Source organism: Salmo trutta, unplaced genomic scaffold (genome assembly GCF_901001165.1).
Source record: "Salmo trutta unplaced genomic scaffold, fSalTru1.1, whole genome shotgun sequence".
NCBI classification, from domain to species: Eukaryota; Metazoa; Chordata; class Actinopteri; order Salmoniformes; family Salmonidae; genus Salmo; species Salmo trutta.
In genome coordinates this window covers 2,501-29,576 of record NW_021823323.1, presented here as the reverse complement: position 1 = coordinate 29,576, position 27,076 = coordinate 2,501, and the positions used below count along the sequence as shown (strand labels likewise).

The following is a 27,076-nucleotide window of genomic DNA, read 5'->3' as shown; positions in this document are numbered from 1 at the left end:
TGCCTGAGGACACCATAGTGGTGCCAGCTGGTACACTAACAGTAGTCCAAGGATCTGTTCTTCTCTGGGTCAGGGAGTGTTGTAGTCAGGTCCTGTTCTTCTCTGGGTCAGGGAGTGTTGTAGTCAGGTCCTGTTCTTCTCTGGGTCAGGGAGTGTTGTAGTCAGGTCCTGTTCTTCTCTGGTCAGGGAGTGTTGTAGTCAGGTCCTGTTCTTCTCTGGGTCAGGGAGTGGTGTAGTCAGGTCCTGTTCTTCTCTGGGTCAGGGAGTGTTGTAGTCAGGTCCTGTTCTTCTCTGGGTCAGGGAGTGTTGTAGTCAGGTCCTGTTCTTCTCTGGTCAGGGAGTGTTGTAGTCAGGTCCTGTTCTTCTCTGGTCAGGGAGTGTTGTAGTCAGGTCCTGTTCTTCTCTGGGTCAGGGAGTGTTGTAGTCAGGTCCTGTTCTTCTCTGGGTCAGGGAGTGTTGTAGTCAGGTCCTGTTCTTCTCTGGTCAGGGAGTGTTGTAGTCAGGTCCTGTTCTTCTCTGGGTCAGGGAGTGTTGTAGTCAGGTCCTGTTCTTCTCTGGTCAGGGAGTGTTGTAGTCAGGCCCTGCTCTTCTCTGGGTCAGGGAGTGTTGTAGTCAGGTCCTGTTCTTCTCTGGTCAGGGAGTGTTGTAGTCAGGTCCTGTTCTTCTCTGGTCAGGGAGTGTTGTAGTCAGGTCCTGTTCTTCTCTGGGTCAGGGAGTGTTGTAGTCAGGTCCTGTTCTTCTCTGGGTCAGGGAGTGTTGTAGTCAGGTCCTGTTCTTCTCTGGTCAGGGAGTGTTGTAGTCAGGTCCTGTTCTTCTCTGGTCAGGGAGTGTTGTAGTCAGGTCCTGTTCTTCTCTGGGTCAGGGAGTGTTGTAGTCAGGTCCTGTTCTTCTCTGGGTCAGGGAGTGTTGTAGTCAGGTCCTGTTCTTCTCTGGGTCAGGGAGTGTTGTAGTCAGGTCCTGTTCTTCTCTGGGTCAGGGAGTTTGTAGTCAGGTCCCTGTTCTTCTCTGGGTCAGGGAGTGGTGTAGTCAGTCCTGTTCTCTATGGGCAGGAGTGTTGTTCAGTCCTGTTCTTCTTTGGGTCAGGGAGTGTTGTAGTCAGGTCCTGTTCTTCTCTGGGTCAGGGAGTGTTGTAGTCAGGTCCTGTTCTTCTCTGGTCAGGGAGTGTTGTAGTCAGGTCCTGTTCTTCTCTGGTCAGGGAGTGTTGTAGTCAGGTCCGGTTCTTCTCTGGGTCAGGGAGTGTGTAGTCAGGTCCTGTTCTTCTCTGGGTCAGGGAGTGTTGTAGTCAGGTCCTGTTCTTCTCTGGGTCAGGGAGTGTTGTAGTCAGGTCCTGTTCTTCTCTGGGTCCGGGAGTGTTGTAGTCAGGTCCTGTTCTTCTCTGGGTCAGGGAGTGTTGTAGTCAGGTCCTGTTCTTCTCTGGGTCAGGGAGTGTTGTAGTCAGGTCCTGTTCTTCTCTGGGTCAGGGAGTGGTGTAGTCAGGTCCTGTTCTTCTCTGGGTCAGGGAGTGTTGTAGTCAGGTCCTGTTCTTCTCTGGGTCAGGGAGTGTTGTAGTCAGGTCCTGTTCTTCTCTGGGTCAGGGAGTGTTGTAGTCAGGTCCTGTTCTTCTCTGGGTCAGGGAGTGTTGTAGTCAGGTCCTGTTCTTCTCTGGATCAGGGAGTGTTGTAGTCAGGTCCTGTTCTTCTCTGGGTCAGGGAGTGTTGTAGTCAGGTCCTGTTCTTCTCTGGGTCAGGGAGTGTTGTAGTCAGGTCCTGTTCTCTCTGGTCAGGGAGTAGGTTGTAGTCAGTCCTGTTCTTCTCTGGGTCAGGGAGTGTTGTAGTCAGGTCCCTGTTCTTCTCTGGGTCAGGGAGTGTTGTAGTCAGGTCCTGTTCTTCTCTGGTCAGGGAGTGTTGTAGTCAGGTCCTGTTCTTCTCTGGGTCAGGGAGTGTTGTAGTCAGGTCCTGTTCTTCTCTGGTCAGGGAGTGTTGTAGTCAGGTCCTGTTCTTCTCTGGGTCAGGGAGTGTTGTAGTCAGGTCCTGTTCTTCTCTGGGTCAGGGAGTGTTGTAGTCAGGTCCTGTTCTTCTCTGGGTCAGGGAGTGTTGTAGTCAGGTCCTGTTCTTCTCTGGTCAGGGAGTGTTGTAGTCAGGTCCTGTTCTTCTCTGGGTCAGGGAGTGTTGTAGTCAGGTCCTGTTCTTCTCTGGTCAGGGAGTGTTGTAGTCAGGTCCTGTTCTTCTCTGGTCAGGGAGTGTTGTAGTCAGGTCCTGTTCTTCTCTGGTCAGGGAGTGTTGTAGTCAGGTCCTGTTCTTCTCTGGGTCAGGGAGTGTTGTAGTCAGGTCCTGTTCTTCTCTGGTCAGGGAGTGTTGTAGTCAGGTCCTGTTCTTCTCTGGGTCAGGGAGTGTTGTAGTCAGGTCCTGTTCTTCTCTGGGTCAGGGAGTGTTGTAGTCAGGTCCTGTTCTTCTCTGGTCAGGGAGTGTTGTAGTCAGGTCCTGTTCTTCTCTGGTCAGGGAGTGTTGTAGTCAGGTCCTTCTTGTTTTCTCTTCCCTCATTCTTTTTTGTTTCCCTTGAGTCTTGACTTTCACTCACCCCTCAGTATGTGATCACACCATCCTTTCTTCCGCTCCTCATCTGTCCTGTGTGTTGTGTGTGTTTGCTCTTGTCTGTGTGTGTATGAGAGAGACAACGTCATTCATTCAGCACCACTCACAGATGGCTGATGTTGCTTAGTAACCAGGTCCTCTGTGGAATCATGACAGACTGTCCCTTCGTTGTCCTGAGAGAGAGAGAGAGAGAGAGAGAGAGAGAGAGAGAGAGAGAGAGAGAGAGAGAGAGAGAGAGAGAGAGAGAGAGAGAGAGAGAGAGAGAGAGAGAGAGAGAGAGAGAGAGAGAGAGAGAGATATCAGCTCCTTGGTTTTGTAGATGTAGAGGGAGAGGTTATTGTCCTTTCACCACTCCACCAGGGCTCCAACCTCCTTCCTGTAGGCTGTCTCGTCGTCGTTGGTGATCAGGCCTACCACTGTAGTGTCCACAGCAAACCTTTATCGTTCAGTTCCAATTACTCAGTTTCAATCTTACATCAAATACCTGGAATAGAACATTCTTGACTGATTTAGTTACCCAGTCGTGGGTGAACAGGGAGTACAGGAGGGGGATGAGCACACACCCACGCGTGGCAGAGGTGTTGTTGCCTACCACCTAGGATCGGTCCCGTCAGGAAATCCAGGATCCAGTTGCACATGGAGGAGTTCAGAACCAGCGCCCTGAGCTTGGTGACGAGCTTGGAGAGTATACTATGGTGTTGAAGGCTGAGTTGTAGTCCATGAACAGTATTCCCACAGGTATTCACATAGGTATTCACATAGGTATTCCTCTTGTCCCGGGGGGATGGGCGGGGTGGAGATCTTTTTGGACTCTATTCAAGTTGTCGGGTAAGGTGGAGCTGATATGGTCCTTGACTCTTAAAGCACTTCATGATGACAGAGGTGAAGCTACAGGGTGATAGTCATTTGGTTCAGTCAGCTTGTTTAGGCACAGGAACAATGGTGGCCATCTTGAAGCATGTGGGGACAGCACACTGGGATAAGGAGAGATTGAATATGTCCGTGAACACTCCTGACAGATTATCTGCGCATGCTCTCAGGACGTGGCTCGGGATGCCATCTGGGCCGGCAGCCTTGCGAGAGTTTACACAATTGAAAGATTTACTCGAGAACCCACAATCCTCTTGGGCCTGCGTCTGTGGGTCGCTGTGGTTTTTCTCGAAGCATGCAGTTTTCCCAGCAAACCAGGAACATTCCCAGAACATTAGCTAAGATTCCATTAGGTTCTAGTTAGGATTGTATCTAACAGTAGGATGATAACATCCCAGAAACATTGAGAGAATGCTTTTGATAACCAAATATTTGTATTTGTCAAAATAAATGTCTAAATGAAATATCCTTGGAATATTCTCCTAAACATTCACTAAAATGTTGTACACAACATCTGTAACTATTACAGAACATTATTCAAAAGTTCTCATTTGGTTTCCAGGTTATGTAATAACACAATGTACCAGGAATGGTTTCCCAGCAAACCAAAATTGGTTCTGTGAAAGTTCACCTTTAAAAAATGGCACCCGATATAATTTGAGACGCTTGATATGGTCCCCCCTGGTTTATTATTTATTTCCATGGGTTAGTTACTGTGTGTCTAAGAAGGTTAAAAAGGACACATGGAATTCCTGATGGACCATACTGCCATGGCTATATAGTGAAGTAATAAGATGTAAGATAGCTTCCCTCGTGGAACAGACGAAAACAAACCTGGTTTGGGAACCAAACATTGCAGCTTAAAACCCAACATCTCAACACATGATGTGTATAAAATATGGTTGTGATTGGATGGTTACATTTAACTGCTGTTGAAATGTTCTATGAATGAAATAGTTTACAGATTGTCAACATATGAAGAGTATAAATAAATCTGGTTGTGTAGGATTAAATGCTGTTGAAATGTCCTATGAATGAAATGAGAATACAATGTCATCTACAAGACAGTCCTCAGATGTGAATTCTCATTAAATCTGGAAACTTCATGGGGATGTATTCCAATCTGCTTTCATCTGCATGCTGACAATGATGTGGTGATATTAGGTAACGCTTATATATATATATATATATATATTCTAAACGTTCTTGAAATGTTCTGAGGACCTCCAAGACGACGTAAAATGTACATTTCGTGAACATACTGTAAATGGAATATTATGTTAAACCTAAAACATATATGCTATGACCTTCTTACAACGTTAAGGGAATGTCCTGTGCAATCTAACTTTGTATGAACATATCTCTTGTAATGTACCCACACTGTTCCCACAACCTAATTAAATGTTCTGGGAACCTTTAAACAACTCAGAAACGCTGTTCTGTCAACATTCTTGCAACATCAAAGGAATGTTTTGTGCATCGTGATACCAACATTATCTGACCATCAGCACAACTGGACAGCTGAGGTGTTTTGGGAATCTCTTCTCATATACCCACAATGTTCCCACAATGTTCCCACAATGTTTTAGGAACTTTTAAAGCACAAAAACGTGTTCTGGGAATGTTCTTGCAAATATTTTTTGCAACCTTTTAACAAGCAACACAATTGTGTTTTGGGAACATATCTCTCGGCATGTCCACACAATGTTCCCAATACCTAATGAAACATACTTGTAATTATGTCTCCAGAGAAACTTCAATTCGAATAAAGGTCAGTTTTATTAAATTACTATGGGAGGAATTAGGTGTTTTTGTCTGGGGTCAAAATGAGCCCAGAGGAATTGTTTTAAAGTCCATACTGATACAGAAACACTAAACATGCTCTGATTAAAACACTGAGGAAAGATACACTGCGTCTGTAGTATTAGTTATTTAAGCAATAAGGCTCGAGGGGTTGTGGTATATGGCCAATATACCACGGTGCACGACGCAACGCGGAGTGCTTTGACACAGCCCTTAGCCGTGGTATATTGGCCATATATCACAAAGGTGTCTTATTGGTGCCTTATTGCTATTATAAACTGGTTACCAATGTAATTAGAACAGTAAAACATATGTTTTGTCATACCTGTGGTATACCTTCTGATATACCACGGCTGTCAGCCAATCAGCATTCAGGGCTCAAACTACCCAGTTTATAATAAGGTATAACTAAATGCTGTGTCCAGTTAGACCAGTCATTCCACTAGAAGGTACTGCTGCTGTAATAAATACAGAGCACAGGAAGAAATACATGTGTCTGGAATATACAGTACAATCAGAACTATATAGTACAATCAGAACTACACAGTACAATCAGAACTATACAGTACAATCAGAACTACACAGTACAATCAGAACTACACAGTACAATCAGAACTATACATTACAATCAGAACTATACAGTACAATCAGAACTACACAGTACAATCAGAACTATACAGTACAATCAGAACTACACAGTACAATCAGAACTACACAGTACAATCAGAACTACACATTACAATCAGAACTATACAGTACAATCAGAACTACACAGTACAATCAGAACTATACAGTACAATCAGAACTACACAGTACAATCAGAACTATACAGTACAATCAGAACTATACATTACAATCAGAACTATACAGTACAATCAGAACTACACAGTACAATCAGAACTATACATTTACATTACATTTTATTCATTTAGCAGACGCTCTTATCCAGAGTGACTTACAGTAGTGAATACATACATTTCATTTTCATTTCATCCATTTAAAAAAATATATATATATATTTTTTTTGTACTGGCCCCCCGTGGGAATCGAACCCACAACCCTGGCGTTGCATACACCATGCTCTACCAACTGAGCCAATCAGAACTACACAGTACAATCAGAACTATACAGTACAATCAGAACTATACAGTACAATCAAAACTATACATTACAATCAGAACTATACAGTACAATCAGAACTATACAGTACAATCAGAACTACACAGTACCATCAGAAATATATCAAATACACTGAGTGGACAAAACATGCTGTTTCCATAACAGACTGACCAGGAAAATACAGGTGAGAGCTATGATCCCTTATTGATGTTACCTGTTAAATCCACACCATTCAGTGTAGATGAAGGGGAGGAGACAGGTTAAAGAAGGATTAAGCCTTGAGACAATTGAGACATGGATTGTGTGTGTGCCATTCAGAGGGTGAATTGGCAAGACAAAAGATTTAAGTGCCTCTGAACGGGTTATTGTAGTAGGTACCAGGCGCACCGGTTTGAGTGGCCAATAACTGCAACGCTGCTGGGTTTTTCACGCTCAACAGTTTCCTGTGTGTATCAAGAATGGTCCACCACCCAAAGGACATCCAGCCAACCTGACACAACTGTGGGAAGCATTGGAGTCAACATGGGCCAGCATCCCTGTGGAACACTTTCCACACCTTGCAGAGTCCATGACCCAATACACTGAGGCTGTTCTGAGGACAAAAGGGGGTGAAACTCAATATTAGGAAGGTGTTCCTAATGTTTTGAACACTCAGTGTATATTTAATAAATATTAAATAAAACCTACATTACTGTATTTACAACCCTCTTTACAGCATCAGAAATATACAACGTTTCAAAACATAGTTTAAATAAAACCTACATTACTGTATTTACAACTTTTAACATTTCATAGTTTTTATAAGATCCTGTCAGATTCCACTGTCCTTCGTGAAACACGGTATGCAGCTTTGAAGCGCAGGTACGACTCCAGACACCTGATGGCCACATCATCCACCTCAGGGTCAAACTTGTTAGCGATGAGGTGGTGATGTTTTAGGAGCCACCGGAGATCTCCAGCACCGTAGACACAAATGGACCTCCTGTAGTCACCCGAGCAGGGTGGGTATGGGGCTCCGTTCCTCACATCTCCTTCCAGGGAACGCCACTTCACGATGCGAGCGATGGCGTTCATGTCTGATTCATGGTACTTGATGTGGGGAGGGTTGGATCCTGGCACAGAGGGCATGCGCTGCAGAGTGGCCCACAGGTGTTCATCAGGACTGTAGGTGTCCTTCTCCCACTCCAACAGCACCCGGACCTCCTGAGACTCCATCACGTGACGGACGAAGGCCCTGGACACCAGGAAGTAGGCGTTGCCAGAGAACATGGGGGTGCTGATTGGAGGAGGGCTCTTCCTAACGTTCGTCTTGACCACCATGTTGCTGGTGATTTTGTGGTGAAACTGCCATCTGCTGTTTTTATAGTTGTCGGTGGTCTCTGACTCCATGCTGTTCCTCCCGTTCTGCAGCTTGAGGGCCTGAACCATCTCAGCGTTGGTCTTAATGGGGAAGTCTGTTCCACAGGTGTTGATGAGGTACCTCCACTGGACAGGTGACTTCAGGAGATCCTCCATACAGTTCAGATCAGCCTGCACTCTGGACCAGGAGGCGTATACCACACTCTCTAACTTACTGGCCACAAACACATTAGGCAGACAGGACACGATAGCCCTCACTGCCGTCCTGAAGTCCTCGGATGACTTCTGATCGATGTGGACGCAGTACACGTTCTGAGGAGTGTACACGGCACGTAGGAGCCGCTCAAACATCTCAATCTTGTGGTGGATGACCATGGAGTAGGCGATGGGGAACTCCTCCTCCTCCTGACTGAGAGGAACGGTGATGAACTCTCTGTCTGTAACGTACCTCTGACAGTCCTGAGTCACGTTGTGGTAGAACTCCTCTGACAGCAGCTGCTGTTTCTTCATAGTCTTCAGCAGGAGGCTGAGCTGCTTCCTCTCCAGACCCTCCAGGTCTCCCTGGATGATGGCTGTGCAGGCCGGCAGGTCGGCAGCGTAGTCCAGGGGCAGGAGGTCCAGAGCGGGGAGACGACTCCTGTCAGAGCCCGGCGGGTGTCTGAGAGCGGCCCACAGGAGCAGAGAGACGGATCCACCCAGGAGGATCAGAGATAAGTTCGTGAAGAATCTCTGAGACCTGGACAACCGAACAGAAGCCATGACTAGTCGATATCTTTCTGTCAGGGTTCTCCTCAAAGAATGGAAGAGTTCCACTACGCCACCTGGTTGCTCCACTGTCATTTTTAAAAACTTGATTTGTAATCATCTAAGGCCTGGCACCACACCTCAATGGAGTATTTCTTTGCTTTAGATTGCAGGAAATGTCCATCCCGCTGGACTCAGTAGCACCTCCTTGTTAAAAAAGATCCTCGGGAGAAACCTGTATGTGGTATTGTCTTTGTGGTATTAGTATCAACACCACAGCTGAGGAGGAGGAGTTGCACACTGCTGAACAACAGAGGATGTGTCTCACCAGCACCTCACAGCTCAAATACACACTCCTCTCACACTCCTCTCACACTCCTCCGTTTAAAAGGAAGAGGTGGATTCATTAACTCTATGCTCTATGGGCGTGGCCTTTCTGTTAACGCTCTAGTGGACGTGGCCTTTCTGTTAACGCTCTAGTGGACGTGGCCTTTCTGTAAACACTCTATGGGCGTGGCAGACCAGGGAGGAAAAGCTCTGTAGCAGTCTAGGAGGTCTAGGAGGTATGGTTCCCCTGTATGTGGCTTGTTTCCTGGTCAGCGTTGTGACACATGCCAGGCGTACAGTCCTAACATGGCTGAGCCTCTCACGTTAAACAGCGGTCTGTCCTCTAGCTTTGAGCTGTGGGTCAAACAGCCTCATAAACGTGCTCAGTCAGACATTCACCTTGCCGTACACAGTTGAAATATCTAGCCCATACATTTTGCACACAATATTTTATATACAGCAGGTATAAAGGACCATGGGAAAAATGGCACACTACTGGCGTTGTCACAGTCCTATTGGCTGACATCTTATCCTCATATTACCAGACCACAATAACCTCCCACATCTTATCCTCATATTACCAGACCACAATAACCTCCCACATCTTATCCTCATATTACCAGACTACAATAACCTCCCACATCTTATCCTCATATTACCAGACCACAATAACCTCCCACATCTTATCCTCATATTACCAGACCACAATAACCTCCCACATCTTATCCTCATATTACCAGACCACAATAACCTCCCACATCTTATCCTCATATTACCAGACCACAATAACCTCCCACATCTTATCCTCATATTACCAGACTACAATAACCTCCCACATCTTATCCTCATATTACCAGACCACAATAACCTCCCACATCTTATCCTCATATTACCAGACCACAATAACCTCCCACATCTTATCCTCATATTACCAGACCACAATAACCTCCCACATCTTATCCTCATATTACCAGACCACAATAACCTCCCACATCTTATCCTCATATTACCAGACTACAATAACCTCCCACATCTTATCCTCATATTACCAGACCACAATAACCTCCCACATCTTATCCTCATATTACCAGACCCCAATAACCTCCCACATCTTATCCTCATATTACCAGACCACAATAACCTCCCACAGCTTATCCTCATATTACCAGACCACAATAACCTCCCACATCTTATCCTCATATTACCAGACCCCAATAACCTCCCACATCTTATCCTCATATTACCAGACCACAATAACCTCCCACATCTTATCCTCATATTACCAGACCACAATAACCTCCCACAGCTTATCCTCATATTACCAGACCACAATAACCTCCCACATCTTATCCTCATATTACCAGACCACAATAACCTCCCACATCTTATCCTCATATTACCAGACCACAATAACCTCCCACATCTTATCCTCATATTACCAGACCACAATAACCTCCCACATCTTATCCTCATATTACCAGACCACAATAACCTCCCACATCTTATCCTCATATTACCAGACCACAATAACCTCCCACATCTTATCCTCATATTACCAGACCACAATAACCTCCCACATCTTATCCTCATATTACCAGACTACAATAATCTCCCACATCTTATCCTCATATTACCAGACCACAATAACCTCCCACATCTTATCCTCATATTACCAGACCACAATAACCTCCCACATCTTATCCTCATATTACCAGACCACAATAACCTCCCACATCTTATCCTCATATTACCAGACCACAATAACCTCCCACATCTCCTTTTACCGTTGACATCACACAGGTACATTATTTGAATATTAAAATCATTTTACTTCCGTTCCATGAATCCTTCAACATTTCACAATGTCACCTTTATACACACATATTTTGTCTGTGATGCAGAGGAACGCGGTTTGTACAGGTGTACAGGGGTTAGATGACAGCTGTCGATGGTTAAACATTATGTTTTATCACATCCTGGCTGCAGGTTAATATCTGTGACAAACATCCTAGACTCATTGTCCAACTCGTACAGCAACACAGCCATGTCTCAAAGGCAGAGATCACATTTCTCAAAATGTGTTCATGATTGATGTTGAACATGGGTATTATGGTCCTCCAGTGATGTTGAACATGGGTATTATGGTCCTCCAGTGATGTTGAACATGGGTATTATGGACCTCCAGTGATGTTGAACATGGGTATTATGGACCTCCAGTGATGTTGAACATGGGTATTATGGTCCTCCAGTGATGTTGAACATGGGTATTATGGACCTCCAGTGATGTTGAACATGGGTATTATGGACCTCCAGTGATGTTTAACATGGGTATTATGGACCTCCAGTGATGTTGAACATGGGTATTATGGACCTCCAGTGATGTTGAACATGGGTATTATGGACCTCCAGTGATGTTGAACATGGGTATTATGGACCTCCAGTGATGTTTAACATGGGTATTATGGACCTCCAGTGATGTTGAACATGGGTATTATGGACCTCCAGTGATGTTGAACATGGGTATTATGGACCTCCAGTGATGTTGAACATGGGTATTATGGACCTCCAGTGATGTTGAACATGGGTGTTATGGACCTCCAGTGATGTCAGATAGGTACATTATTTGAATATTGAAATAATTGAGTCCTTCTACATGTCCAGAGCCTCGTCTTTAGAGAGTTAGGTCAACTTTTAGAATTTACAATATCGTTATAATTCTAGACATTCCGTTTTATAGCATGGATGTATAAAGGACTCATCGAATGGTAGTAAAATGATTGTATTTATAATTTCTTTCAACCCCAGTGTTTAACCTCCATTGACATTAAATAGGTAGTCAATATTCAAATCCTTTAAAATGTTATGATCTCACCTGTATGCTCATCTTCTCATCTACAAACAGGCAGACAGACAGGCACACAAGGTTGAGTAAAAATATATCTATGGATCTGAATACAACATACAATATTCTCTCAGATGGGTGACTGAGCGGTTCCGGACAGGTTCCGAGTGACATTTTGCTGTCCAAAGCCCTCTGTGAACACTGTAATGGCACAAAGCCACTCTCCGTTTCCCCCCTCTCAGCGGAGCGGACTTGAAGTACCAAGGTTTCAGAACCACATTTGCATAGGAGGTGACGTGTCACACTTTCTGTCCGGGTTATTTGACAACGTTACAAAAAACGAGATCACCAGCTTGTAGTCCTAAAAACAATGGAAATGAGGCCCCGCTGGTTCGTTCAGCCATTCCTATGGGGAAAATAAATGGGGAAAGAATGGAGTTTAGGAATAAATGCTGAAAATAAGGTCTGAGTTTAACAAAGGCTTAGGAGATGTTGTACGGTTTGTTCTATGATATAACAGCAGTCAGTTAACACGACCTTTATGAATTATGAAGCTTGTTTTGATCACAGAAATGCTCCAAAATTCACAAAAAGGGACATTATCTCTTGGAGATTTTCCTGTAGAACAAAACGTCTAAGACTGTGAACCAGACCTTATTTTTGGCGTTTATCCCAAAACCCTCCAAAAACCCCCATTCATTTCCTCATAGGCTTTGTCCAACGAGCCACGGCGGAGGTAGTGCCTACAAAAAGACGCCATTACTATGGCTCTCCATGGGGCAGAAGTCCATGTGTTGTGATTCTGTTCGGACAGATAGCTAGTAACATTGACAAGAAGCTGCTGTGTGGGGAATCCTGCTGTAGGTGGCTGGTTTCATCTAGTTTCAGGCTGGTTTCATCTTGTTCTTGTCTGATGTCACGTCTATGCCAGTAGAAAGGGCTGAGGGATGGAGAGAGAGATGGAAAGGAAGCAGTGAGAGAAGGCAGTAGGCCGAAACTACAAACTGAGGCAGGAAGAACTACAAACTGTAACTGAGGCAGGAAGAACTACAAACTGTAATTGAGGCAGGAAGAACTACAAACTGTAACTGAGGCAGGAAGAACTACAAACTGTAACTGAGGCAGGAAGAACTACAAACTGTAACTGAGGCAGGAAGAACTACAAACTGTAACTGAGGCAGGAAGAACTACAAACTGTAACTGAGGCAGGAAGAACTACAAACTGTAACTGATAAAGGCAGGAAGCACTGCCACTAGTAGGCTGGGGTGATATACCATATACCGAGGTATTTCACAATACTGACGGTCTGTGTGTGCTACTCCACTGCTTATTACTATAAGCTGAGTATAACTATAGAAATCTAAGATGTGTCAAATAAATGATATGCAGCTCAGGGCTCCAGCTATGCATTTGGTTTGCTAACTTGCTAGTTAAGTGTCTAGATGTCAAGATCAAACTTCTTGGTTACAGCAGAGATATTCAACCCCCTCCTGGATCAAGGTCCCTGTTGCCTAAATTGTTTAGTGAAAAGCGCCCCTTGGGTATAATTCTCTCTCTGTTATGGTCAGGTGATGAAGAAACATTATTACTGGGGCAATATGATGACGATGATGATACCAACGCTAATTCTGAATATTATACTGTAACAGTGAAAATAAACACAGTACTCAATCAATACTTCCTCCTTCTGTACGATCTTAACTCTGTTACACTTGACTGAATTCCTCACTTTCCCACCCTCTCTCCCCTCTCTCTCTCCTCAGCACCTCCAGATGACAGTGCAGGCCCTGCAGGATGAGTTGAGGACCCAGAGAGATCTGAATCACTTGTTCCAGCAGGACTGTAGTGGAGGGAGACCTGGAGAACCTCTGTCATTTGAACCCACAGAGGAGAACTTCCACAGGCTCCAAGGTGAACACCAGCGACAGGTGAGGTCTAGTTGGAGAAAGCTGCTCTGAGTCCTGATCTAGGATCTGTTCATATAATCTCATCAGAGCTCCTATTCAGAGATACCTGCTGGATAAGGGCCCAGGTCTAGTTGGAGAAAGCTGCTCTGAGTCCTGATCTAGGATCTGTTCATATAATCTCATCAGAGCTCCTATTCAGAGATACCTGCTGGATAAGGGCCCAGGTCTAGTTTCACTTGTAATAAGATTTAAAAAACGAGTTGGTCCATTGAGTTTACACAGAATGGACATGCGTTTCTGGGGCTCCGGTTTACAGTGGAAGAACAGATAGAAAACACACAGTGAACATTTACATGTCAGTTCATCAGAGTCTTATTTAGGATTCTGTACTTTATTCAATGTCATGTTGTACACTCTATTTCATTTCATTTGGCAGAAGGCGTACTCCTCTGAATAACTTGAGGAATGCAATGGCAATGGACATACAACAGTACAACAAGTATAAAGAACTAACTAACCTCATTTAGAAATATCACAATCATGTCATGTTTCCCCTACTGGTATCAATAAAGTTCATTGAATTAGAAAGTTAATTAAATAAATAACGTTTGATTGAATCTAATCTCTATGCTAATAACTAAGTGAATGAATAAATAACACAAACATGCTGAGAAGTATCTTGTATTCAGGAGTAGACATTCACTGAAAGGAGGTGTCTTGTCTTCTCCCATTAAATTAAATTGAATTGAATCTAACTATTACGTTTCAGTAGAAGACACAGATGCACACTGTTAAAATAACAACAGTTTATTACTTGAACAGGGGTCAGTAATCCAGATCAGAGTCCATGAGGTACAGAACGGCAGGCAGGCTCAGGGTCAGGGTAGACAGAATGGTAAAAACCGGGAAAACTAGAAAACAGGTACTAGAAAATGCACGGCCCCAATGTGTAGGAATAGTTAGGAACTAGAAAAAGATAGGAGCACGGGGAAAACGCTGGTAGGCTTGACGAACAAAACAAACTGACAACAGACAAACAGAGAGCACAGGTATAAATACACTGGGGATAATGGGGAAGATGGGCGACACCTGGAGGGGGGTGGAGACAATCACAAAGACAGGTGAAACAGATCAGGGTGTGACACTTCCTCCAGGCCAAAGAGATGAATACAGTTGTATTTCATTTAATCTAACCTCTAGGCCAAGGAAAATACAATTAGTTTGAATTGAATTGTATTGAATGTAACCTCCAGGCCAAAGAGTTGTTCCTCCTGAGGAAGACGTTGGAGGAGATGGAGTTGAGGATCGACAGTCAGAAACAGACCCTGGGGGCCAGAGACCAGTCTATCAAGAAACTACTGGAGATGCTGCAGAGCAAAGGTATGGTGGGGTTCACACACACACACACACACCCACGCACGCACGCACACAACACAACACAACACAACACAACACACACTTTTAAAAGCATCACTATGGTGTGTATTCCAGGTCTGTCAGCCAAGGCCTCAGAGGAGGACCATGAGAGGACCAGGAGACTAGCTGAGGCTGAGATGCACATCCACCACCTAGACAGTCTACTGGAACAGAAAGACAAGGAGACCAACGCCCTACGAGAGGTGAGGGTGTGTGTGAGGGTATGGGGGAGAGGGGGAGAGAAGGAGAGAGCGAAACAGAGGAGGGGAGGGGAAATAATTCATTCATAACTCTATGGTTGTTACAGAGTTCCTCTGTTACCACAGAGCCCCACAGCTAACTGAATTCATTACATCTCTGTTACCACAGAGCCCCACAGCTAACTGAATTCATTACAACTCTGTTACCACAGAGCCCCACAGCTAACTGAATTAATTACAGCTCTGTTACCACAGAGCCCCACAGCTAACTGAATTCATTACAACTCTGTTACCACAGAGCCCCACAGCTAACTGAATTCATTACAACTATGTTACCACAGAGCCCCACAGCTAACTGAATTCATTACAGCTCTGTTACCACAGAGCCCCACAGCTAACTGAATTCATTACAACTCTGTTACCACAGAGCCCCACAGCTAACTGAATTCATTACAGCTTTGTTACCACAGAGCCCCACAGCTAACTGAATTCATTACATCTCTGTTACCACAGAGCCCCACAGCTAACTGAATTCATTACAGTTCTGTTACCACAGAGCCCCACAGCTAACTGAATTCATTACAGCTCTGTTACCACAGAGCCCTACAGCTAACTGAATTCATTACAGCTCTGTTACCACAGAGCCCCACAGCTAACTGAATTCATTACATCTCTGTTACCACAGAGCCCCACAGCTAACTGAATTCATTACAGCTCTGTTACCACAGAGCCCCACAGCTAACTGAATTCATTACAGCTCTGTTACCACAGAGCCCCACAGCTAACTGAATTCATTACAGCTCTGTTACCACAGAGTCCCACAGCTAACTGAATTCATTACAGCTCTGTTACCACAGAGCCCCACAGCTAACTGAATTCATTACAACTCTGTTACCACAGAGCCCCACAGCTAACTGAATTCATTACAGCTCTGTTACCACAGAGCCCCACAGCTAACTGAATTCATTACAGCTCTGTTACCACAGAGCCCCACAGCTAACTGAATTCATTACAGCTCTGTTACCACAGAGCCTTTACTATACACAGACCTTATCTTTACTATACACAGACCTTATCTTTACTATACACAGACCTTACCTTTACTATACACAGACCTTATCTTGCCAGAACAACACCAGAGGAGAGAGAAAGAGGAGAAAGTCAGAGTCAGTCTGATCAGCATTCAGACCCACACTATGACAGGACGGGAATCTCCTCCCTCCCTCCCTCCCTCCCTCCCTCCCTCCCTCCCTCCCTCCCTCCCTCCCTCCCTCCCTCCCTCCCTCCCTCCCTCCCTCCCTCCCTCCCTTCCTCCCTCCCTCCCTCATTCTCTTGTTCTGTATTCTGGTCAGGCAGTAGCACAGACACCCATTAACCTCCTCCAGCCTCAGAGGAACTGTAGGACCACTCTGACATCTAGTGGGGAGAGGAGGAACTGCACCAGTTTCACCACAACACCAGTTTTTCATAACAGCTTTGGTTGTGTTGAGAATCCATCCACAACGTGTACAGGAAGTATACCCCTGCTAAATAAACATGCTTTTCCCCTATGATGAAAGGGGGCGTGGGTGAAAGAGTTTGGTGAACACGGCACTAAAATAAGCTACTTATATAAGCTGAGAAAAAGTATTTGTCTTTGTCTTCATGACTGTAAAGACCAGACAAGACGTCATGCTTTGAGGCCAGAGCAGCCCTCATTCCACCCCCTGCTAACCATAACCTTTAGGTGATAAAGCTGACCTCATCAGTGTCCAGGGGCAGTCAACACTGCCTAAAGCCCAGGGTTAACCATAACCTTTAGGTGATGAAGCTGACCTCATCAGTGTCCAGGGGCAGTCAACACTGCCTAAAGCCCAGGGTTAACCATAACCTTTAGGTGATAAAGCTGACCTCATCAGTGTCCAGGGGCAGTCAACACTGCCTAAAGCCCAGGGTTAACCATGACCTTTAGGTGATAAAGCTGACCTCATCAGTGTCCAGGGGCAGTCAACACTGCCTAAAACCCAGGGTTAACCATAACCTTTAGGTGATAAAGCTGACTTCATCAGTGTCCAGGGGCAGTCTAAAACCCAGGGTTAACCATGACCTTTAGGTGATAAAGCTGACCTCATCAGTGTCCAGGGGCAGTCTAAAACCCAGGGTTAACCATGACCTTTAGGGATACGTACTGACCTTAAGGATCAGTTTAAGGATCAGTTTCCAGATGCAGTCTACTCTGGCCACAGCCCAGTTCTAACCATAACCTCTGTATTAAAACTCAATACAGACTGACCTCAGATCAGTGTCTAGAGGCATTCAACTCTGTGTCCCACAGCTGTGTTGCTCGGGGAACCTCATACACAGGGACAAGGACAGCCCTATCATCTATCCCATAATAACACTGCTTTAGTTCAAGTAGGAACGACTCATCTCCACTGAACCATATTGTTCATGACACACACACACAGAGAGAGAGAGAGAGAGAGAGAGAGAGAGAGAGAGAGAGAGAGAGAGAGAGAGAGAGAGAGAGAGAACATGGTGGGGAAGAAAGCCAGGGATGGAGGAAGACAGGAGTGAGGGAGGAGGGAGGAGGAGGGAGGGAGGGAGGGAGGGAGTGTTGAGTTAGAGGAGAGCAATAGAGAAAGGGAGAGAGAGGGAGGGAAGGTTTCAGGGAGAGAGAGAGTAAGGGAGGGAAGGTGTGTGTGTGTGTGTGTGTGTGTCCACCACTGCCCCCAGCACCAGAAGCTCTCTCTCCTTTGTTAGTGCTGTCTTCTCCACTAGAAAGGCTGCATTAGTTCTCTCTGTAGGACCCTCAGTACAACTCCCATTAGTTCTCTCTGTAGGACCCTCAGTACAACTCCCATTAGTTCTCTCTGTAGGACCCTCAGTACAACTCCCATTAGTTCTCTCTGTAGGACCCTCATACACCATCATTCACAGAAGCAAGGCAACGTGACTCTCTCCTCTCCTCTCCTCTCTCGTCTCTCTCCCCTCTCTCTCTCCTCTCTCCCATCTCTCCTCTCCTCTCCTCTCCTCTCCTCTCCTCTCCTCTCCTCTCTCGTCTCTCTCCCCTCTCTCTCTCCTCTCTCCCATCTCTCCTCTCTCTCCTCTCTCTCTCTCTCTCTCCCTCTCTCTGTGTCTCTCTCTTCAGCCCTCTCTCTCCCTCTCTCTGTGTCTCTCTCTTCAGCCCTCTCTCTCTCTAACATCACAACTGGTTCAGAGACAGAGACAGTACACTAGTGAAAGGCAGACACATTAAGAGTCTAGAATAGTATTAGGAAGGCGAGCTTTAGTGGTTTTATCGTAACACACTAGTGGAAGCATTTAAGTCTAGTAGGTACAGGAGCTTTGAACGTTAGCTCTGAGAACACTATTAGCGTTAGCTTTGAACCAGACTCTCCATTGACTTGTGAGGATGTGGGATGGTGGAATGGACACGACGGTGCTAGCCAGAAATATGACGGCTAGGGGAAGACACTTCATCCCAATAGCTCCTGCTGGCCCTGACCGACACACTGTCTTCTGTCCTGCTGGCCCTGACCGACACACTGTCTTCTGTCCTGCTGGCCCTGACCGACACACTGTCTTCTGTCCTGCTGGCCCTGACCGACACACTGTCTTCTGTTCTGCTGGCCCTGACCGACACACTGTCCTTCTGTCCTGCTGGCCCTGACCGACAACACTGTCTTCTGTTCTGCTGCCCTGACCGACACACTGTCTTCTGTTCTGCTGGCCCTGACCGACACACTGTCTTCTGTTCTGCTGGCCCTGACCGACACACTGTCTTCTGTTCTGCTGCCCTGACCGACACACTGTCTTCTGTTCTGCTTGCCCTGACCGATCTTCTGTTCTGCTGGCCCTGACCGACACACTGTCTTCTGTTCTGCTGGCCCTGACCGACACACTGTCTTCTGTTCTGCTGGCCCTGACCGACACACTGTCTTCTGTTCTGCTGGCCCTGACCGACACACTGTCTTCTGTTCTGCTGGCCCTGACCGACACACTGTCTTCTGTTCTGCTGGCCCTGACCGACACACTGTCTTCTGTTCTGCTGGCCCTGACCGACACACTGTCTTCTGTTCTGCTGGCCCTGACCGACACACTGTCTTCTGTTCTGCTGGCCCTGACCGACACACTGTCTTCTGTTCTGCTGGCCCTGACCGACACACTGTCTTCTGTTCTGCTGGCCCTGACCGACACACTGTCTTCTGTTCTGCTGGCCCTGACCGACACACTGTCTTCTGTTCTGCTGGCCCTGACCGACACACTGTCTTCTGTTCTGCTGGCCCTGACCGACACACTGTCTTCTGTTCTGCTGGCCCTGACCGACACACTGTCTTCTGTTCTGCTGGCCCTGACCGACACACTGTCTTCTGTTCTGCTGGCCCTGACCGACACACTGTCTTCTGTTCTGCTGGCCCTGACCGACACACTGCCTTCTGTTCTGCTGGCCCTGACCGACACACTGCCTTCTGTTCTGCTGGCCCTGACCGACACACTGTCTTCTGTTCTGCTGGCCCTGACCGACACACTGTCTTCTGTTCTGCTGGCCCTGACCGACACACTGTCTTCTGTTCTGCTGGCCCTGACCGACACACTGTCTTCTGTTCTGCTGGCCCTGACCGACACACTGCCTTCTGTTCTGCTGGCCCTGACCGACACACTGTCTTCTGTTCTGCTGGCCCTGACCGACACACTGTCTTCTGTTCTGCTGGCCCTGACCGACACACTGTCTTCTGTTCTGCTGGCCCTGACCGACACACTGTCTTCTGTCCTGCTGGCCCTGACCGACACACTGTCTTCTGTTCTGCTGGCCCTGACCGACACACTGTCTTCTGTCCTGCTGGCCCTGACCGACACACTGTCTTCTGTCCTGCTGGCCCTGACCGACACACTGTCTTCTGTTCTGCTGGCCCTGACCGACACACTGTCTTCTGTTCTGCTGGCCCTGACCGACACACTGCCTTCTGTTCTGCTGGCCCTGACCGACACACTGCCTTCTGTTCTGCTGGCCCTGACCGACACACTGTCTTCTGTTCTGCTGGCCCTGACCGACACACTGTCTTCTGTTCTGCTGGCCCTGACCGACACACTGTCTTCTGTTCTGCTGGCCCTGACCGACACACTGTCTTCTGTTCTGCTGGCCCTGACCGACACACTGTCTTCTGTTCTGCTGGCCCTGACCGACACACTGTCTTCTGTTCTGCTGGCCCTGACCGACACACTGTCTTCTGTTCTGCTGGCCCTGACCGACACACTGTCTTCTGTTCTGCTGGCCCTGACCGACACACTGTCTTCTGTCTGCTGGCCCTGACCGACACACTGTCCTCTGTCCTGCTGGCCCTGACCGACACACTGTCTTCTGTTCTGCTGGCCCTGACCGACACACTGTCTTCTGTCCTGCTGGCCCTGACCGACACACTGTCTTCTGTCCTGCTGGCCCTGACCGACACACTGTCTTCTGTCCTGCTGGCCCTGACCGACACACTGTCTTCTGTTCTGCTGGCCCTGACCGACACACTGTCTTCTGTTCTGCTGGCCCTGACCGACACACTGTCTTCTGTTCTGCTGGCCCTGACCGACACACTGTCTTCTGTTCTGCTGGCCCTGACCGACACACTGTCTTCTGTTCTGCTGGCCCTGACCGACACACTGTCTTCTGTTCTGCTGGCCCTGACCGACACACTGTCTTCTGTTCTGCTGGCCCTGACCGACACACTGTCTTCTGTTCTGCTGGCCCTGACCGACACACTGTCTTCTGTCCTGCTGGCCCTGACCGACACACTGTCTTCTGTTCTGCTGGCCCTGACCGACACACTGTCTTCTGTTCTGCTGGCCCTGACCGACACACTGTCTTCTGTTCTGCTGGCCCTGACCGACACACTGTCTTCTGTCCTGCTGGCCCTGACCGACACACTGTCTTCTGTTCTGCTGGCCCTGACCGACACACTGTCCTTCTGTTCTGCTGGCCCTGACCGACACACTGTCTTCTGTTCTGCTGGCCCTGACCGACACACTGTCTTCTGTTCTGCTGGCCCTGACCGACACACTGTCTTCTGTTCTGCTGGCCCTGACCGACACACTGTCTTCTGTTCTGCTGGCCCTGACCGACACACTGCCTTCTGTTCTGCTGGCCCTGACCGACACACTGCCTTCTGTTTCTGCTGGCCCTGACCGACACACTGTCTTCTGTTCTGCTGGCCCTGACCGACACACTGCCTTCTGTTCTGCTGGCCCTGACCGACACACTGTCTTCTGTTCTGCTGGCCCTGACCGACACACTGTCTTCTGTTCTGCTGGCCCTGACCGACACACTGTCTTCTGTTCTGCTGGCCCTGACCGACACACTGTCTTCTGTTCTGCTGGCCCTGACCGACACACTGTCTTCTGTCCTGCTGGCCCTGACCGACACACTGTCTTCTGTCCTGCTGGCCCTGACCGACACACTGTCTTCTGTCCTGCTGGCCCTGACCGACACACTGTCTTCTGTCCTGCTGGCCCTGACCGACACACTGTCTTCTGTTCTGCTGGCCCTGACCGACACACTGTCTTCTGTTCTGCTGGCCCTGACCGACACACTGTCTTCTGTCCTGCTGGCCCTGACCGACACACTGTCTTCTGTTCTGCTGGCCCTGACCGACACACTGTCTTCTGTCCTGCTGGCCCTGACCGACACACTGTCTTCTGTTCTGCTGGCCCTGACCGACACACTGTCTTCTGTTCTGCTGGCCCTGACCGACACACTGTCTTCTGTTCTGCTGGCCCTGACCGACACACTGTCTTCTGTTCTGCTGGCCCTGACCGACACACTGTCTTCTGTTCTGCTGGCCCTGACCGACACACTGTCTTCTGTTCTGCTGGCCCTGACCGACACACTGTCTTCTGTTCTGCTGGCCCTGACCGACACACTGTCTTCTGTCCTGCTGGCCCTGACCGACACACTGTCTTCTGTTCTGCTGGCCCTGACCGACACACTGTCTTCTGTTCTGCTGGTCCTGACCGACACACTGTCTTCTGTTCTGCTGGGCGTGATGACAGTCACCATGCTGTTTGTTTCTCTCCTGGTCATGATGACAGTCACCATGCTGTTGGTTTCTCTCCTGGTCGTGATGACAGTCACCATGCTGTTGGGTTCTCTCCTGGGCGTGATGACAGTCACCATGCTGTTGGGTTCTCTCCTGGTCGTGATGACAGTCACCATGCTGTTGGGTTCTCTCCTGGTCATGATGACAGTCACCATGCTGTTGGGTTCTCTCCTGGGCGTGATGACAGTCACCATGCTGTTGGGTTCTCTCCTGGGCGTGATGACAGTCACCATGCTGTTGGGTTCTCTCCTGGTCGTGATGACAGTCACCATGCTGTTGGGTTCTCTCCTGGTCGTGATGACAGTCACCATGCTGTTGGGTTCTCTCCTGGGCGTGATGACAGTCACCATGCTGTTGGGTTCTCTCCTGGTCGTGATGACAGTCACCATGCTGTTGGGTTCTCTCCTGGTCATGATGACAGTCACCATGCTGTTGGGTTCTCTCCTGGGCGTGATGACAGTCACCATGCTGTTGGGCTCTCTCCTGGGCGTGATGACAGTCACCATGCTGTTGGGCTCTCTCCTGGTCATGATGACAGTCACCATGCTGTTGGGTTCTCTCCTGGGCGTGATGACAGTCACCATGCTGTTGGGTTCTCTCCTGGACGTGATGACAGTCACCATGCTGTTGGGTTCTCTCCTGGACGTGATGACAGTCACCATGCTGTTGGGTTCTCTCCTGGTCATGATGACAGTCACCATGCTGTTGGGTTCTCTCCTGGTCATGATGACAGTCACCATGCTGTTGGGTTCTCTCCTGGACGTGATGACAGTCACCATGCTGTTGGGTTCTCTCCTGGTCATGATGACAGTCACCATGCTGTTGGGTTCTCTCCTGGGCGTGATGACAGTCACCATGCTGTTGGGTTCTCTCCTGGTCATGATGACAGTCACCATGCTGTTGGGTTCTCTCCTGGACGTGATGACAGTCACCATGCTGTTGGGTTCTCTCCTGGTCATGATGACAGTCACCATGCTGTTGGGTTCTCTCCTGGACGTGATGACAGTCACCATGCTGTTGGGTTCTCTCCTGGGCGTGATGACAGTCACCATGCTGTTGGGTTCTCTCCTGGGCGTGATGACAGTCACCATGCTGTTGGGTTCTCTCCTGGGCGTGCTGACAGTCACCATGCTGTTGGGTTCTCTCCTGGTCGTGATGACAGTCACCATGCTGTTGGGTTCTCTCCTGGGCGTGCTGACAGTCACCATGCTGTTGGGTTCTCTCCTGGTCATGATGACAGTCACCATGCTGTTGGGTTCTCTCCTGGGCGTGCTGACAGTCACCATGCTGTTGGGTTCTCTCCTGGTCATGATGACAGTCACCATGCTGTTGGGTTCTCTCCTGGGCGTGATGACAGTCACCATGCTGTTGGGTTCTCTCCTGGTCGTGATGACAGTCACCATGCTGTTGGGTTCTCTCCTGGTCGTGATGACAGTCACCATGCTGTTGGGTTCTCTCCTGGGCGTGATGACAGTCACCATGCTGTTGGGTTCTCTCCTGGGCGTGATGACAGTCACCATGCTGTTGGGTTCTCTCCTGGGCGTGATGACAGTCACCATGCTGTTGGGTTCTCTCCTGGACGTGATGACAGTCACCATGCTGTTGGGTTCTCTCCTGGTCATGATGACAGTCACCATGCTGTTGGGTTCTCTCCTGGGCGTGATGACAGTCACCATGCTGTTGGGTTCTCTCCTGGTCATGATGACAGTCACCATGCTGTTGGGTTCTCTCCTGGACGTGATGACAGTCACCATGCTGTTGGGTTCTCTCCTGGACGTGATGACAGTCACCATGCTGTTGGGTTCTCTCCTGGTCATGATGACAGTCACCATGCTGTTGGGTTCTCTCCTGGGCGTGATGACAGTCACCATGCTGTTGGGTTCTCTCCTGGGCGTGCTAACCACCACCATGCTGCTGTCTACCCTGTTTCTCCTCAGGAGCTGCACCGACGGAGCTATGAAGGAGCCCCTGAATCAGCCAAGACCAAGGCCCTGCAGACCGTCATCGAGATGAAGGTGAGAGAGAGAGAGAGAGAGAGGCAGAGAGAGAGAGAGAGAGGCAGAGAGAGAGAGAGGCAGAGAGAGAGAGGCAGAGAGAGAGTGAGAGAGAGTGAGAGAGAGTGAGAGAGAGAGAGAGAGAGAGAGAGAGGCAGGTTAGAGAGAGTGTGTATGCTCATGTTTCACTTAGCATGCCAAAGTGAGACCGTCATCAAGATGAAGGTGTTTGTGTTTGCCCAAGCTGTGTGTGTGGTGAGAGATTGACTTCCTGTACAATGTGAGAAACTGTAATATTACAACGCGAGTCATATGAGTCACTCTTTACAGTGGAACTCTTACTTACGAGCCCTTTCCCAACAATTCATAGTTAAAAAGTGAGAAAAATTTGCGAAAAAATTGTAGGAAATAGTAGGAAATAGTAGGAAATAGTAGGAAATGGTAGGAAATGGTAGGAAATGGTAGGAAATAGTAGGAAATGGTAGGAAATAGTAGGAAATAGTAGGAAATAGTAGGAAATGGTAGGAAATGGTAGGAAATAGTAGGAAATAGTAGGAAATGGTAGGAAATAGTAGGAAATAGTAGGAAATGGTAGGAAATAGTAGGAAATAGTAGGAAATGGTAGGAAATAGTAGGAAATAGTAGGAAATAGTAGGAAATAGTAGGAAATAGTAGGAAATGGTAGGAAATGGTAGGAAATGGTAGGAAATAGTAGGAAATGGTAGGAAATGGTAGGAAATAGTAGGAAATGGTAGGAAATAGTAGGAAATGGTAGGAAATAGTAGGAAATGGTAGGAAATAGTAGGAAATGGTAGGAAATGGTAGGAAATGGTAGGAAATAGTAGGAAATGGTAGGAAATGGTAACAATAAAATAACAATAATGGAGTGTGTTCTAACTTCCTCTCCTCCGTCCCAGGACTCTGAGGTCCAGTCTCTGGAGCGAGGTCTGAGGGACCTGGAGGAAGTGTGTGTGTGTAACTGTGTGTGTTCTCTTGTGGTAGGACTGTAAGGTCCAGTCTCTGGAGCGAGGTCTGAGGGACCTGGAGGAGGAGATTGAGATGTTGAAGTCCAACGGGGCTCTGAGCACTGAGGAGAGAGAGGAGGAGATGAAACAAATGGAGGTCTACAGATCACACTCCAAGTTCATGAAGAACAAGGTAACACCACATCCCCACCAGCTACAGTCCACTCAGTGCAGAACACTGGGCTGTTTAAAGAGCATGTTGATTATCCTTCAGCCTCTGTGACAGATGGATCTGGTCTTCAGGTTTCTGGGTTTCCTATTGGACCAGCAGCCTGCCCTGTACGCTAGAGACAAGCAGGTGTTCATGTACTACCATGTTCTTGTTACCAATGACTGACTGCCTGTGGAAACTTTTCCAAGGTTATTTTGAAAAGACCATCTTGTATTTGTAAGGCATGTGACGATCAGAGGACCAGACATTCAGCATGCAAGGTGGTTGTTGATTGGCTGTCCAAAAGCTGGTTACTGATTGGCCCTGTGTTGCCTACATCATGGCTCCTGATTGGTGGTGGTGCTTATCGTCCTGGTAACAGCCAGTTAACTGACTCTCCTGACAGGTAGAGCAGCTGAAGGAGGAGCTGTCTCAGAGAGAGGTCCAGGGGGAGGAGCTTAAGCAGAAGGCTGCCGACCTGCAGCAGGAGGTGTCTGCAGTAAGGAAGGACTTCACCACACAGCTCTCTCTCTCTCTCTCTCTCTTTAACCTGTCAACTCTGACCTTTAACCTCGTACAACCTTTCTGACCCTGGTTAAACAGAATACCCATGTGACCTCTGTGAGAGGACAACCCAGTATGAGGCTAGAGGAACTCGGATAAGAGGCGTGGGAGAAACCCCAGAATGTTCACTATTAGAAAAATCAGTCAATTCTCAATGAGAGAAATATACATCATTCAACTTGAGAGGAACTCAGATAATTGTTGTCTGCAAAGCTTGGACTGCCTCTGGTCCAGTACTTATTCAGTTCTATCACTGGCAGAAGGAGCTGGACCTACTGTTTCACACTGTTATTGAGACTGTATTACACATGTTATATACTGTTTAATCATAGCTTAATAATGTTGTTTAGGCTGCTGTTCCCAGACCAGTCCATATCAACCACTATAATGTTATCTATCATTTAGGCTGCTGTTCCCAGACCAGTTCATATGAACCACTATAATGTTATCTATCATTTAGGCTGCTGTTCCCAGACCAGTTCATATGAACCACTATAATGTTATCTATCATTTAGGCTGCTGTTCCCAGACCAGTCCATATGAACCACTATAATGTTATCTATCATTTAGGCTGCTGTTCCCAGACCAGTCCATATGAACCACTATAATGTTATCTATCATTTAGGCTGCTGTTCCCAGACCAGTCCATATGAACCACTATAATGTTATCTATCATTTAGGCTGCTGTTCCCAGACCAGTCCATATGAACCACTATAATGTTATCTATCATTTAGGCTGCTGTTCCCAGACCAGTCCATATGAACCACTATAATGTTATCTATAATTTAGGCTGCTGTTCCCAGACCAGTCCATATGAACCACTATAATGTTATCTATCATTTAGGCTGCTGTTCCCAGACCAGTCCATATCAACCACTATAATGTTATCTATCATTTAGGCTGCTGTTCCCAGACCAGTCCATATGAACCACTATAATGTTATCTATCATTTAGGCTGCTGTTCCCAGACCAGTCCATATCAACCACTATAATGTTATCTATCATTTAGGCTGCTGTTCCCAGACCAGTCCATATGAACCACTATAATGTTATCTATCATTTAGGCTGCTGTTCCCAGACCAGTCCATATGAACCACTATAATGTTATCTATCATTTAG

At 47.4% G+C, this 27,076-nt stretch overlaps 2 protein-coding genes and 1 long non-coding RNA gene across 3 annotated transcripts; 2 read left to right on the top strand and 1 right to left on the bottom strand.

Moving 5' to 3' along the window:
- Window positions 1-7,067: 7,067 nt before the first annotated feature.
- LOC115190142 (beta-1,3-galactosyl-O-glycosyl-glycoprotein beta-1,6-N-acetylglucosaminyltransferase 3-like) lies at window positions 7,068-8,480 on the bottom strand. The gene has a single exon (XM_029748633.1). The coding sequence runs from the start codon at window positions 8,478-8,480 to the stop codon at window positions 7,161-7,163; it is 1,320 nt and encodes a 439-aa protein (XP_029604493.1). The 3' UTR covers window positions 7,068-7,160.
- Window positions 8,481-12,685: 4,205 nt separating this feature from the next.
- LOC115190140 (ELKS/Rab6-interacting/CAST family member 1) lies at window positions 12,686-25,891 on the top strand (the record flags this gene model as incomplete). The annotated part of the gene is given in 6 exon segments (XM_029748632.1): window positions 12,686-13,563; window positions 14,796-14,922; window positions 15,034-15,161; window positions 24,160-24,237; window positions 25,219-25,374; window positions 25,799-25,891. Coding segments are annotated over 6 exon segments (738 nt in total), but the record flags the coding sequence as incomplete, so codon positions are not given.
- On the top strand, window positions 13,574-14,560 carry LOC115190141 (uncharacterized). Its single transcript, XR_003877118.1, has 2 exons — window positions 13,574-13,667; window positions 13,767-14,560. It is a non-coding gene; the product is annotated as an uncharacterized LOC115190141 (long non-coding RNA).
- Window positions 25,892-27,076: the final 1,185 nt, after the last annotated feature.